Raw genomic sequence first — 15,001 nt, forward strand, 5'->3', positions numbered from 1 at the left:
ACGTTAAAAGTTTATATTTATTTACTTATTTATGGCATTTTATCCCATATTAAACATGAATTAGATTGGAACCTGGGATCATTAAAATTTTTTTTTCCTGGAAAGAGTAATGCATTGCCCCCCCCCCCCCCCCCGGCTATAGCCAGCTCTGCAATTTTAGGGGGGCGCAGAGGTGGATGGGGGGGGCGCAGTGGTGGACGGGGGGGGGGGTGCCGAGGTGGACCGGGGAGAGAGCCTGTTGTTAAAAATTTACCAGCACACCACTGTCTAGGACCCTGTTTTTATAATGAACTTTTCTTTCAAGAAGATCTTACAATTACTCAACTGAGTTTCCAATGTTCTCCACATCATCTTTCATGATGGGGTGGGTAGGGGGGGCGGCTAGAAACCATAAAAATTGGTATGGATCATGCTTTTGATATACTGTCTCTCTGTGGAACAACCAAAGTGGTTTACCTATTATATGACTAATGCCTAAAGTGAATGTTATCCTAAGCATAACTCAATTGTTTGCTAAGCACAGCTTTTATTAAAAACAAATTAGATATTATCTTATGTTTCTTTCTAAGAGAGGGAAAGCCACCGAAAATAGCAGTACAAAAATTAAAGCAGTCTAAATATAGAGCAGGGTTTCCCTGATCTTTTGATGTTATCATAAAGCATTAATTTTATGTCAGGCTTTGCAATGGTGTTACCTGGCTGGCTACAAATGGAAGAAAAGGTTACAATGCCTATTTCTTTGCACCCACTTTTGTTACATTCTCATACTTGTTTAGCAGAACTAGACTCCAACCTAGATGTTCTGTGGTCTAGAGATCTAAGTGGACGTCACTTTGTTTCAACCCTCGGTTTATGATCAATCATAAGATGTTAAATTGACCACTCTAGCACAGAAAAAAACATCTGGAATTTGGAACAATTATCCTGAAGAGGCCAATTCATGCATTTTTCAGCGACTACAGAGACATTGCATCTTCTTACTTCACAATATTTCAAGTGGCTTCAATTGCAGCATTGCTTGAATCAAAGCACCAATATAGTGGCTTTACTAAAGGAACAACTGTGGCTTTGTAACCTAGTGACACTGCTTCAGGCATCAGGACACGAAGCCTCTACATTTTATCAGTTACTGTGAGATTGGAATTCAACTGTGACTTTAGGTTTGGAACATTTAAAGTTAGAGATATTAATGTTTTCTGTATCTCCAGCACAACCTGAGAGTCTTCTGGTCAGCTTCAAATAGAGAACTAATGCCAGCAGCAACTTTTCAATTTGTATACTTTATTAGTCACTGAGCTATTTGGACTCCAAGAAAGTTATACAATGTGAAATTGATTTAATCCTCTCCCCCCCCCCCCCCTTGTTGGTCACATAAAACAGAGCAAGCGACCCTGGCTCATATGCTTCGCTGTTGTACTAAAACCCTTCTTTTTTTTTGTTAGGAGGTTTGGAATATCATCTGTGTGTTTTTTTTTTTTTTTAGATTGACTGTCTTCTAATAGTACTTACTGTAGGTCTAGTAATCCTCCCATCCCAGCATGTTGAACTGAATAATATTCTCGTCTATTGCCAACAAGTTGTCCTGGTTCACTGGAAAAATAATAACTTCCTAATTCCCCCTTTCACAAAGCCACGCTAGCAGCTGCTGGTGCGGTAATACCGCCACAGCCCATTCAAAATGCATTTCTGGTGGCAGTGCGAAATGATTTGCAGAATGTACATTTTATTGGAAGGTTTGTCAGATTTGGATGTCCATTGAACAGTATTTGAAATGTCAGTATTAGAGATGGTTTTGTTTTGTTCTATACCCATTTAAACTTAATATCTATATTTTATTTTGGACTTTTCATGTACAATGTTAAGCTTTTAATTAATAGAACAGTTGTTATTTTGGGGTTGTAGTTTTGGGTTTTCTTTCCATTTGTATTTTAGAAATTCTGTATTGACATTTAATAATGGTAGGTAGACAAAAAAGAAAAAAAAATGGGAGGCAGTTTGAAAGGAACAAGTCCCTATGCTGTGTTGTCACTGTATCAAAGCAGGAACTTCTCCCTTAAAGAAGTACTAGGCTTTTTTGTTGAGGGGGATGCACCTATTTATCTTTTTGACCATGTAGTTTTACAACAGATCACTTTGATGGGAAGCACCCTCAAACTTCCAAAGTAGCCTAATGGTTAATGCAGTAGCCTGCAAACCAAGGATGAACCAAAGAAACAGTCCCACTGCAACTCCCTGTGATCCTGGGCAAGTCACCTCCATTTATCCAGCTTACCCCCCCCCCCCCCAAAAAAAAAAAAAACAGATTATGAGTCCACTAGGGGCAGAAAAAGTACCTGTATATTATATCTGATTTTATTGTGCCACAGAAACACAGAAAGGTGTTAGATATACCTTGACAAGCCTACTCTTCGGTCCTGTAATAATAGGCCAGCAAGCATTCTCCATGCCTTTTCTATATAATTGCAATCCCTGGAGTAATTTTATAAAAAGCATTTTCTGTAGGTAAAACAGGGTATAGCTTCATAAAAATGGATAAGACTATTTCTGATGTGGCGTTTCACAAGTTTTTCCCCATGCCCAATTCAGTTCTGTATATCAATGTGATTTTGTTCCCATACAATAACACGCATGTGCCAATGTTATGCCACTGTACTACCAGGGAGGTTAGAATGAGAATAACCTCTTTGCCAGTACCAAAAGCAGATCGCCCACACGCAGCGCGCCATTATCCGCATCTCGCTTCACACCGGCTCTGTACGACACCACGGCACGCGCATAGCTCCGCCCCCTGACGCGGAATGGCAGAATTTACCCTGCTACATTCCACCTTCTTCTTCCTCCCTTCAGCTCTTACATTTGCCGTTTAGGTGTGCGTGTTAGTGGTATCCCTTCAGTGCCTGGGCAGCAGAAAAGAGAACGCAAAGACCACGCGCAAGGGAAGCAAACAAGAGCGAGCAGCACGCGTGCGCGCCTGGCTTTACCCCCCCTCCTCCTCCCGTCCCCCCTCCCCTGCAAGCTACTTTGGACGCCGCAATCGGAGGGTCCATCCCCGCAACAATGGGTAAGTGAGTGATAATTGTTCAGCCCCCCCCACCCCTCCTCATTTTTTCAGTTTGCAGGCAGGGGCTGCAGTTGCTGCTGTGGTGTTCCTGCTCCTCCCGAGTCCCAGGGCAGGGCTGGCGCGACGTCCTTTTGCTACTGCTGTGCGTGTTCCTGTTTCTCCAGGCCTGCCGGCTCTCCATCACTGTTCGTGTGCTTTAGTAGAGCATGAGGGGGAGATGCAAGATGCATGTTTCTAAGCAATTTCCACCCTCACTACTTGAGTTACCAGTGTTGCTCTTGCCGTTCTTCCCCCCTCCAGCCCTGGCTGCCCTGGCTGGACCGGCTCGGCTTTTGCGGCATCACTGGGAGGGGCTCTCGTGTTGCTACCAACACCTTCACAACAGCTATATCAAAACTCCGCTCTTGCATGGTTCGTTACTTTGCAGGATATAATCGGAAAGTTTCCATTTAAAGAGCCTTTTCTGCACCGTTGGCAGTATAACGGATAATGTGCTGCTGTCTAATATTATAATTTTGTTGTTAACGATGATGATTTCTAGTAGCTGCCTTGGACCTAGGGTGTTTGTAAGTTTATCTTTGCAAGTACCAGAAGAAGAGATGATATAAGAAAGAACCTGTAGACTCTTCCTACATATGTGGTATCTCAATCTGTAAACCAGTTGTTCCCAAACCTGATCCTGGAGGCACCTCAGCCAGTCAAGTTTTCAGGATATCCACAATGAATATTCATGAGTAGAGGCAGTGCATGCAGATCTCTCTCATGAATATTAATTGTGGATATCCTGAAAACTTGACTGGCTGAGATGTCTCCAGGATCAGGTTTGGGAACCACTGCTCTAAACCATTTGTTTCATAATAGTTGTATTGACACTAGACCCTACTACTACTACTTATCATTTCTAAAGCGCTACTAGACGTACGCAGCACTGTACACTTGAACATGAAGAGACAGTCCCTGCTCGACAGAGCTTACAATCTAATTAGGACAAACAAGAGATAAGAGAATATCAAAGTGAGGATGATAAAATAAGGGTTCTGAACAAGTGAATAAGGCTTAGACCCAGTGTTATCATGGTCCTGGCTATAATTGCTATTTACTTTGGCTATTCTTGATGATTTTATTTTAAGAAGAGTCCCAAATTGTGTTTTTGTTTTTGGGATGTAATAAAGTAAAGTTTTTAAGGTGACTTATTCATTAGTTTATTCTAATAGCAGGCATTATTTCTCCAATATCTGTAGTGAAAAGAGAACCAAAATCTGATTGTGTTTTCAGATCAGCCACAACCTCAGACACACTAAGAGACTGTTCAGACTTGCAAAAAAGAAACACAGAAGCAGAGCACGACTGCAGATAGAGACCATATGGCCTATCCAGTGTACCCATCCAAACCAACTGTTCAATACTATAATCCCTGTTCTTGCTCCCATGCTTTCTTAAACTGAAAACTGTCCTTGTCTTTACCACCTCCACTTGGAGACTGTTCAACACTTCCGTCACTCTTCCTATAAAGCACTGTTTCCTTACAATATGCTTGACTCTACTTTTCACCATTATCCTATGATCTCTTGTAACCAGAACCTCTTTTCTGTTGGAAGAGGCCTGTCCCATATGTGTGCATTTTTTTAAAGAGCTATTTAAATCTGCCTTTCTGCAGGATTGAGTTAGGTGCTCAAGTGGGTAATATCATCACAGGTTGCTGAAATGGAATAGCTGTGCCAGGGCTCAGAGCTTAGGAACTGATGCAGAAAGCTTGCGTTAGAGCCATGCGCTGATTGCTGAGCACACAGCTTGCAAGCCCTGTTGCAGGAGTTTAGTGCTCCAATTCAGTAAGCAATTAACATGTAAATTGCTTCTCCATTAAAAAGCTTGTGCTGTTAGAAAAACAGTGCACACCACGACAGTAATGTGCGTTTTATTGCCAAAATGGCCTTTTTTTTTTTTTCTGTTGGTGCATAAGAGTGGATTGGGTCACACATTGAAAGGAAGAAGGATATTTATAAAGAACTAAAAACAGAACAAGCACACGCACAAAAAAAAAATCTGCATCCCCCTTCTCCCACAACATTTCAACATTATCCCTGGTTGTCAAGTGGACCTTCCCCAAACCTGACTTAACCCCATTGTGTCTGACTCATGAAAAACCCTGCTAGTCTAGTGGACATTTCCTTCCTTCCCCTCCTGTCCCTCACAAAAAATTAATCCCTGATAGTGCAGTGGAGCCCATCCCTAAAACCCCTGGACCCTTCCCACCTACTTCAAGAAGTGGAAAGGCAGGAGTGATGCCCACTTGCTCCTACCTCTGGTGCCGCCATCATTCAAAATGGTGGCACTGGAGGCAAGAACAAGTGGGTTTTGCTTCTGCTTTTAATCTTTTGAGTTCGGGGAGGGGAGGGAAGTCCACTTGACTACCAGGGATTTATTTTGTTAATGTCGGGGAGGAGGGAGGGAAGGGGAGCTATATTACCAGGGTTGGGGGGGGGGGGGGAAGAGAGTCCAGAAGACTACCAGGGCTGGCTTGTGGGGCAGGGATTGAGTTGGATTGGTACACAAATCACGGGGGATCTTGTGTCACATTTTACCTCAAATGACCCCGGGCTGTACACCGTCTTAGATGTGGTATTATAGCTCTGGAGTTGCACTCAGCCTGTCAGTCTTCTACCAATGTTACCTAATTAACTATATTTCCATGGAATTATGTATTGGCATGTGCTGAGCTCTAAAGCAAGGCTTTGCACAGGGTTTACTGCAACGCAGCACGTCTTTCTGCATCACGTGCTTGCAAAATTGTGTGCTCAATCCGTGTTACACCTGCAGAAAGCCTTGCCGCGCTTTTCTGCACCAAGCCCTTGGTGTAAAAGTTCTCTTCTACACACAGTGGTCTCCTCAGCTCCTTGTTGTTGTTTTTCTTTTTCTGCTTGGCCGAATGGATGCTAAAAAAATAGTGCTTCTGAAGTTTCTTCTGACATCTTAGTTAATTTCTTTATCTTTTTCTTTTGGCATAATCCGAAAGTCAAGGTTTAGTGCCCACCCTAAGTGTGGCAGAAGATCCTGGACTTCAGTGAACATTCCAAGTGTTTTGATCCATAAGCAGAATAATTGCATTTATCCTCAGGCACCTAAGGACTGCCTTGACCACTATCGGAAGTGATACACAGGCTGCGTCAAGTGCGGAAGGATCAAGATAGCCTTGCAGTGCAATGGTCTGTGGAGCTCTGTGCTTATGAATTGAAAATCTTCCATGGAACGGATAATTTTTAGCCCAGCATAGAGGCTGTAAAAATCTAGTACCCCAAGAAGATCGCCACATAACACTTAAACTGGTGTGTGCTTTTTTTTTCCCAGAGGTTTCTAAGCACTTAACACTGACCTGAAGAGAAGGTGGGCATCTTTGATCCTTTCCTGGGCACTTTAAAAAATGGAAGCTTGTCAGTGCTGTATCTCTTCATTCCAAGCACCAGTGACTGGATGCTTCCTCTTGAGTAGCTATTCCAAGGCACATCCAGTGTAAACTGCAGAGATATCATAGACACAGCACAAGAGCTTTCCAGTGCAAAATCACCTGTTTTTTTGTTTTGTTTTTTTGCATCGCCTTGCACAACAGCTGGGCCTTGTTGAAACACACTTTGGCTTCTTGCTGAGCTGTTTTTCCTTACTGTTTTACAAGTGTTCATTATTCTACTGGGGGATGCACTGGAATGCACATTTTATGAATTTAATTTTTGTTGTGACTCTGCAGTCTGTGAGGTGGTTGCCTTTTTAGCTATCTGGAATGTTTTTGAATCTGAACTCTCTTGGATTCTTTTACCTGTTCACTTTTCCTCACCAACTACTTTGAACTCCAAGTAACTTCTTGTGCTCTTTGAATCTTTCTTCTGTTCTAATTTGAATTCATATAAAACATAGCCATATGCTTGTCTGTGTCAAACAAAGAGGACTGGGATTTGGGACTTTGTCATAGCCACTCATATCTATATATAGAGGGGCATTTTTGATATGATGTCTTAAGTTGGACTTGGAACATTTTGCGTCAAAATGTCCAAAACCTGAATAGGAAATATGGCATTTTCGAAACCACAAAAGTCTTTTTTTTTTTTTAATACACTTTGTAACAAGGTTTTGTGCTCTGTGTGTTTATCTTTTCAGGCCATTTTCGGTGGGGGGGAACCCCATGCAAGTGAAAAACATAGAAACTCAAGCCATTGGAATATAGGAAGGGCTAGCACTTTTAGTACACTGGTCCCCCAGACATCCCTGGAGCACAATGGGGAACCATAGGGGGCACTGCTGTGGACTTCAAATAAATGCTCCCAGGTACACATCTCACCATTGCTCCCTTATCTTGTCTGCTGAGCCTTCCAAAACCCACTACCCCAACTGTACACCACTACAGTAGCCCTTATGAGTGAATAAAGCACCTATATGTGGGTAGAGTGGTGGAAACCGAGCCCTCCAAAGTTCACCAGAAACCCACAAGTGTAACAGGTTAGGAAGACATATGAGCCTGGGTCCACCTGTGTACAGTGCATGCGCCCACCACTACACTAGTCATTCACCTGCATGCTGCTCAAATGGACCTGGCTATAACATCTGAGGCAGAGGCGTAGCTAGGTGGGTTTCCAGGGGAGCAGACGCTTCCCCAAATGGACTTCTGGCGCCTATTTTTCCACATGATCTGTTGCGTTTAAAATACGCCCCGGATGCAGTCCACTCTCCGCTCCCCCTGTGCCCTCAACCTGGCTATGTTTCTGATCTGAGGCTGTCATAGAGGCTAGTGAGTACTGCTTTTATTCATATCTTTGAGGATTGGGAGGGGTTAAGTGACCACTGAGGGAGTAAGGGGGGGAAGGAGGTCATCCTTGATACCCTCCAGTGGTCATTTAGGGCTTCTTTGTGTGTATTTTGCATTGTAAAAAGAAGTCTAGACCAAACCGTTTAGATTTTGCTCTGGACGTTTTCGTTTTGTTCCATTATGGCTGTAAAACGTCCAAAGTGTTAGGCACACCCTAAGCCTACTTTTGAAACACCCCGACACACTCCCTTGTGATTTGGACGTACTGTAGATGAAATGCATAGATAGACATAAACAGGTTTTGAAAATACTGATTTGGATGTATTGAGAAGAAATCCATCCAAATGGTGCACAATGATACTTTTTGTGCATTTTTCTCTTTCGAAAATGAGCTCCATAGTATTTTATGACTTCAAAACCATATAACTGACAAACTTGGAAGACTTGGTTTCTATAAGCTATATTTCTGTCCTCTGGCTTTAATTCCGCCTTGTGTTTTATTTTATGCTGGATTAACTGCTTAATAAGTGGCTTTTTCTTGCTGAATCTTCTTACTGTAGAGTTGATTGAGACTTAATTTGGCTATATTGTACCTGGTGCTTAGTCAGCCTGTCTTTAGGGGAGGGGCAGCTTACTTCCTTACTTGGAAATTTGCAAAGCAGTGCAAGGCTGGAATTAAGCTCTCTTGAATTTTTATATTATCACATTTGTATTTGGGATTGTTATCTAAACTTCTCTCTACTCTGTGTGTCCTTCTTTCTTAATAGATTTTCTTAATAGATTTCTTGACCTCTATATTCCTTTCCTCTGAATTAGATCTACTAGTTTCTGTAAGTTCTATATGACTTTATAGTCCCACCCACCCCTAGGCTTGCTCTCCCTATATAGGATTTACCAGCAGGTAATTATCTACACTGAATATGTTAACATAGTACAAGTCACACTGAGAAGCATATCAACATGTCTTTTTTTTCAATGCAATTTATGTGGTGCTTTAGTCCTAAGGCTCTCCCTATATAGGATTACCAGCAGGTAATTATCTACACTGAATATGTTAACATAGTACAAGTCACACTGAGAAGCATATCAACATGTCTTTTTTTTTCAATGCAATTTATGTGGTGCTTTAGTCCTAAGTCAGACCATCTGGTACCTTAGAGCTTGCCCCATCTGTCTCCAAATATCAGCTATGAAAGATGAAATCAACAAACTCAAAAAGGAATTGGCTGCAATCAAAGAAGCATCCAGGACTACCTAATTCCCAGTCAACTTACTACCAGCACTGCCACACTGAATAAAGCAAAAAAGGAATAGATGGGTCACAGTAGCCACAGGTAGACTACGACCTGTGACACAGAGACATTCACCCTCCCAATCTCTACCCCTTTATAATTCCGTTGCTGCACTGGAACATTATGAAGGTCAGAAAAGAAGTACTGAGGAGTAACCAGAGGCAAGCAGTGTGACTCGATCCAAAAGGACATTTAAACTTAGAGGGTGGGGTGACAATAGGAAGAAAGGGAAATCAAAGTCACCCCCAGCAAAAACAAGACAGCAGTGGGGTTAGTATCCATCTAAATGCACTTAATAACACATGGAAAGCAATGAGCACAAATGCTCGTAGCCTAAGTGAAAAGGTTCAAGACTTACAAGCCCTATTGTTTGAAGAAGACTTGGATATTGTTGCTTTTACAGAGACATGGTTCAATGACTCTTATGAATGGGATGCAACCATACCGGGTTATAATCTTTTTATGAAGGATAGGAAGTGCCAAATAGGTGAAGGGGTGCTGTTGTATGTGAAAAATATCAGAGCAGCTGAAATGCAGGGGACCTGGGGAAAGGAAGAAGCTATATGGATTGCCCTGGAAAGAGAAGATGGAACCCATATCCACACGGGTGTTATCTACAGACATCCAGTACAAAAGGAGAAGCTAGTCAAGGATCTGATCGAAGATATCTATAAGCTTGGTGAGAAAGGGGAGGCAGCATTGCTGGGAAATTTCAGCTTGCCTGATGTGGATTGGAATGACCCGTCGGCAGAATTGGAAAGAAGTAGGGAAATCGTGGATGCCTGTCAACATACCTTGCTCGGAAAAATGGTGATGGAACCCATGAGGGAATGGTTGACACTGGATCTAGTGCTCACAAATGTAGGCAGTGTTTCCAATGTCCAGTGCCCACAACACGATATGGTTTGATACAAGAGCGAAAGCAGAGTGCAGCCTCAGAAAACTCAAAGTACTGGATTTTAGACGTGCTGATTTGGTAAAATGGGGGAATACCTGAAGAAGGAGCTGTTGGTACGGCTAGGTACAGGTGAAGTGGAAGCGCAGTGGTCCAAGATAAAAGCTGCTATAAGTATGGCAACTGATCTTTACACAAGGAACGTAAACAAAAACAAGAGAAGCAGGAAGCCTGTATGGTTCTCCAAGCAGGTGGCTGAAAAAATAAGGGCAAAAGAGACTTTGTTCAAGAAATATAGAAGAACGCAACAGGGGGATCGTGGAAGAGATTACCGTCTTAAACTCAAAGAAGCCAAGAGGGAAATACAACAAGTGAAAGCACAGGCAGAAGGACAAATGGCTAAAGATGTAAAGAGGTGGCGACCTTTTTCAGATATATTAGGGAAAGAAGAAAAGATAGGGATGGAATTGCAAGACTGAGAGATGCTGAGAATTGCTATGTGGAGAGTGACTATTGCAACCTTCTCCTCGCTGGTCTCCCGCTTAGCCACCTATCTCCCCTTCAATCCGTCCAAAATTCCGCCGCACGTCTTATCTACCGCGTGAACCAATACTCTCATATCACCCCTCTCCTCAAGTCGCTTCACTGGCTCCCGATCCGCTACCGTATACAGTTCAAGCTTCTCCTATTGACCTTCAAGTGCACTCAATCTGCAGCCCCCCATTACCTCTCTACCCTCCTCTCCCCCTATGTTCCCACCCGTAACCTCCGCTCTCAGGACAAATCACTCCTATCTGTACCCTTCTCCACCACCGCTAACTCCAGCCTCCGCCCCTTCTGCCTCGCATCACCTTATGCCTGGAACAGACTTCCCGAGCCCATACGCCATGCGCCCTCCCTGCCCATTTTCAAGTCCTTACTCAAAGCCCATCTCTTCTCCCTTGCGTTTGGTGCCTAACCACCTCCCCATTCATGTTACCTACACTGACTACATAGTTTGTTACCTTTAGATTGTAAGCTCTCTTGAGCAGGGACTGTCCTTCCCCATGTTTAAACTTGTACAGTGCTGTGTAACCCTGGCAGCGCTATAGAAATGCTAAGTAGTAGTAGTAAAGTGAATGTGCTAAACAAATACTTCTGTGTTCATGGAAGAAAATCCTGGAGAAGGACTGCGGTTGGCTGCCAAGGATATATCTGGGAATGGAGTGGATATTACGCTGTTCACGGAAGAAAGCATTTATAAGCCGCTTTAAAGTCTGGTAGTGGACAAAGCTATATGGCCAGATGGGATACATCCCAGGATACTGAGGGAGCTCAGAAGTCCTGGCGGGTCCTCTTAAGGATTTATTTCATAGATCTTTACAGGCGAGAGAGTTCTTCGGGACTGGAGACAAGCTGATGTGGTCCCTCTTCACAAAAGCGGGGACAGGGAAGAAGTGGGAAACTACAGGCTGATAAGCCTCACATCTGTGGTAGGAAAAATAATGGTCACTGCTGAAGGAAAGGATAATTAACTTTCTGGAAACCAGTGGGTTACAGGATCCGAGGCAATGTGGATTTACCAAAGGAAAAACCTGCCAAACGAATCTGATTGACTTCTTTGACTCGGTGACCAAAGAACTGGATGAGGGACATGCGCTAGATGTAATCTACTTAGATTTCAGCAAAGCCTTTTGATACTGTCCCTCACAGAAGACTCGTGAATAAGCTGAAGGGGTTGAACCTAGGACCCAAAATGATGAAATGGATTGGAAACTGGTTGACTGACAGACGACAGAGGGTGGTGGTAAATGGAACCCGCTCGGAGGAAAGTAAAGTGAGCAGTGGAATGCCTTGAGAATCTGTGCTGGGGCAGATTCTGTTTAATATATTTGTGAGAGACATTGCTAGAGGATTAGAAGAAAAAGTTTGCCTTTTTGTGGATGACATGAAGATAGCCAATAGAGTGGATACTTTTGGAGGGTGTAGAAACCATGAGGAGGGATCTCCAACGTTGGAAGAATGGTCAAGGGTCTGGCAGTGTATACTTCTGACTTGCCTCTGTAACAGAAGTAACCTTCTGAAGGTCTCCTTGGGGGGGATTGGATCATCAAGTAAATCATTACTCCCCGAGGCAGAACTCCAGGCAAGAAAAACTCTGGCTACTAAATAAGTATTAGACATAATAAATGTTTATTCAAATTGTCAAAGAAGCCAATCAGTAATTATTGAAATAGTAACAAAACTTCCAATACAGTATAATATGTAGCAAATAAAAACAGAGTTTTCCCTGGGAGCTGTCAATACGTCCACATGCTAGTGTAGGCACATTAAGGCTCGCCATCCTCAGTTCTGTTTCCTGTTAAATACTTTTTTCTTCCTTTCGTCATTATCTTAATTATAATTACCCTTCCTACCTAATGAATATGCATCTTTCCAGAATATTCTGTTTCCTGCTATGATTCAAATTCTATCATTCTCTTATTATATTGGCAGTTAGGGCCTGTCATGCATATAAGCATAAGTTTTTATTTGATATGAGTTGACCTAATGTCCTTGGTATGCCCAGTCATCCTACTACCCCCCTCCACCCTCTGGCTTAACCTACAGTTGTACCCACACCCCTTCTCCCTTCGATTGTTTATCTGGATACAGCTGGTGTCCTTAGTCATAGGAGTCTCTGACTCCTAGCTTCTGACCAGCAACTTATCACAAGTTAGCACATGTCAAAATGTCAAACCACACATTTCTACAGCTTTAGAAAGGTATTTACCAGAAAAAAAGCACATTTATAATTCTCTTGCAACTCTTTCTGCTTTCAGCTCAAGGAGAGCAAAACAGCTTATAATAAAACTAGAAATATGTATTATTTGCACATTTTCATGGCCTTTATGCTACACAGCAGTTAAAATTTAATGCGAAGAAGTGCAGAGTGATGCACTTGGGGGTGCAAAAATCCAAAAAAGATGTACCAGATAGGAGGGGAGAGATTGGTAAGCTCAACTCGGGAGAGGGACCTTGGAATGATCGTATCTGAGGCTCTCAAGGTGACAAAACAGTGCGACAAGGTGGTGGCTACAGCCAGAAGAATACTAGGCTGCATAGAGAGGGATATAACCAGTACAAGAAAGGAGGTGTTGATACCCCTGTACAAGTCATTGGAGAGGCCCCACTTGGAGTATTGTGTTCAGTTTTGGAGGCCGTATCTCGCTAAAGATGTAAAAAGACTGGAAGCATTTTAAAGAAAAGTGACAAAAATGGTATGCCTTTTGTATAGCAAGACATATGAAGAGACTTGATGACCTGAACATGTATACTTTGGAGGAAAGGAGACCCAGGGGTGATATGATGACGTTCAGATATTTGACAAGTATTAATCTGCAAACAAAACTTTTCAGAAACGGGAGAGTGGTAGAACTAGAGGACATGAATTGAGATTGAAGGGAGGAAGACTCGGGAATAATGGGAAGTATTTTTTTCATTGAGAGGGTAGTGAATACTTTAGAATGCCCTACCGTGGCAGGTAGTGGAGATGAAAACTGTAACGGAATTCAGAAATGTGTGGGATAAATACGTAGGAATCCTGTTTAGAAGGAATCGATCCAAAGAAGCTTAGCAGAGACTAGGTGGCAACACTGGTAATTGGGAAGCCAAGCCAGAATGGGGCGGACTTCTACGGTCTGTGCCTTGATCGTGGCTGGATAGATTTGGATGGGCTGGAATGGACCTTTTATCATGGGTTTCAATAACAAGTTCAAAGGTTTTTGAACAAGGATAGTGTCAGGCAGACTTCTATGGTCTTTGCCCTGAAAATAACATGGATAAATTAAGTTCAGGTGTACATACCTTTTGAGTTTATCTCTTCGGGCAGACTGGATGGACCGTACAGGTCGTTATCTGCTGTCATCTATTATGTCATCTACTGTGTTACTTCTCCAGCCTCACACTTGGTTCTTATGTGCTTCAGGTTTGCAGGCTATCTTTCAGGACTGGAGGATACCTCATGTTGACCTCTGTGCCAGGAGCAAGAATGCAGAACTACCTCTCCTTTGCCTCATTCTTGCATCTGATAGTTCATAGTTGAAATTTATTTCCTATACCGCAAATAAAATATATAGCTAAGCAGTGTATAAATAAAAACTATTAGAGAACATGTAAATAACAAGTTATTTGAAAAGAAACAATGGCATGCCAGATTGAAGAATCTGGAAAATTAATGATTTTGAAACTGATCCGATATTAAATAAGTAACCAGTAAGGTCAATAAGGAAGGACACAGTGAAACTTTTTTCTCCATGTATTAATTTGACAGCGGTATATTGAAGAAGTTGATAATGAGGTAAGCCCTGAAGAATTGAATTAAAATAATCCAAACAAGAAATTACAAGGGGGACGACTTTGTAAAAAAAAAAAACAACCCTCGAGCGAGACAGATTTGTCCGAGAACAAAAAAGGACTATTTACTGTGGCATAAATATAATTTTTTAAAATAAGCGATTATCTAGCGGCACACCAAGTATCTTAATGTATAAAAGAGAGAAGTGTATCAGAGATTGAGGGTCTGGGGTACAGGTCAGAAGGGCCTGCTAGAAGAAAAACTACTGCTATTGTTTGAGGGGTTCAGTTTTAATCAATGCAAAGAAAACCAGCTGGTAATCTGTGTCTGTGTTAGCTTGAAGGAAATATCTGAAATCAGAAGAGGATGTCCACTTTCCAGTGGATAAATGAGTTGTACGTCATCAGCATATATGAAAAAGGTGATATTAAGGGTCTGAAGAAAATGTGCAAGAGGTGAGAGAAAAATGTTAAAAAGACTAGGTCCCAAGACCGAGCCCTAGTGGACACTACATGTGAGATTATAGATATATGAATATGGGGTTCATTTTCAAAGCACTTAGACTTACAAAGTTCCATAGGTTACTGTGTAAGTCTTAAGTGCTTTGAAAATATACCTCTTTTGTATCTAACCAAAGCACCTTGAA

General features: G+C 42.2%; 1 protein-coding gene across 2 annotated transcripts in view; it reads left to right on the plus strand.

The window, feature by feature from the left end:
- Nucleotides 1–2,762: 2,762 nt before the first annotated feature.
- RAP1GDS1 (Rap1 GTPase-GDP dissociation stimulator 1) overlaps nucleotides 2,763–15,001 on the plus strand; it is a 222,491-nt gene continuing 210,252 nt past the window's right edge. For both annotated transcript variants that reach the window (XM_030190713.1, XM_030190714.1), the window contains exon 1: nucleotides 2,763–3,061. In XM_030190713.1, coding sequence (XP_030046573.1) covers nucleotides 3,058–3,061 — 4 coding nt within the window. In that variant the 5' untranslated portion in view covers nucleotides 2,763–3,057. The remainder of the gene's footprint in view (nucleotides 3,062–15,001) is intronic.

This window comes from Microcaecilia unicolor, chromosome 2 (assembly GCF_901765095.1).
Source record: "Microcaecilia unicolor chromosome 2, aMicUni1.1, whole genome shotgun sequence".
Taxonomy (NCBI): domain Eukaryota; kingdom Metazoa; phylum Chordata; class Amphibia; order Gymnophiona; family Siphonopidae; genus Microcaecilia; species Microcaecilia unicolor.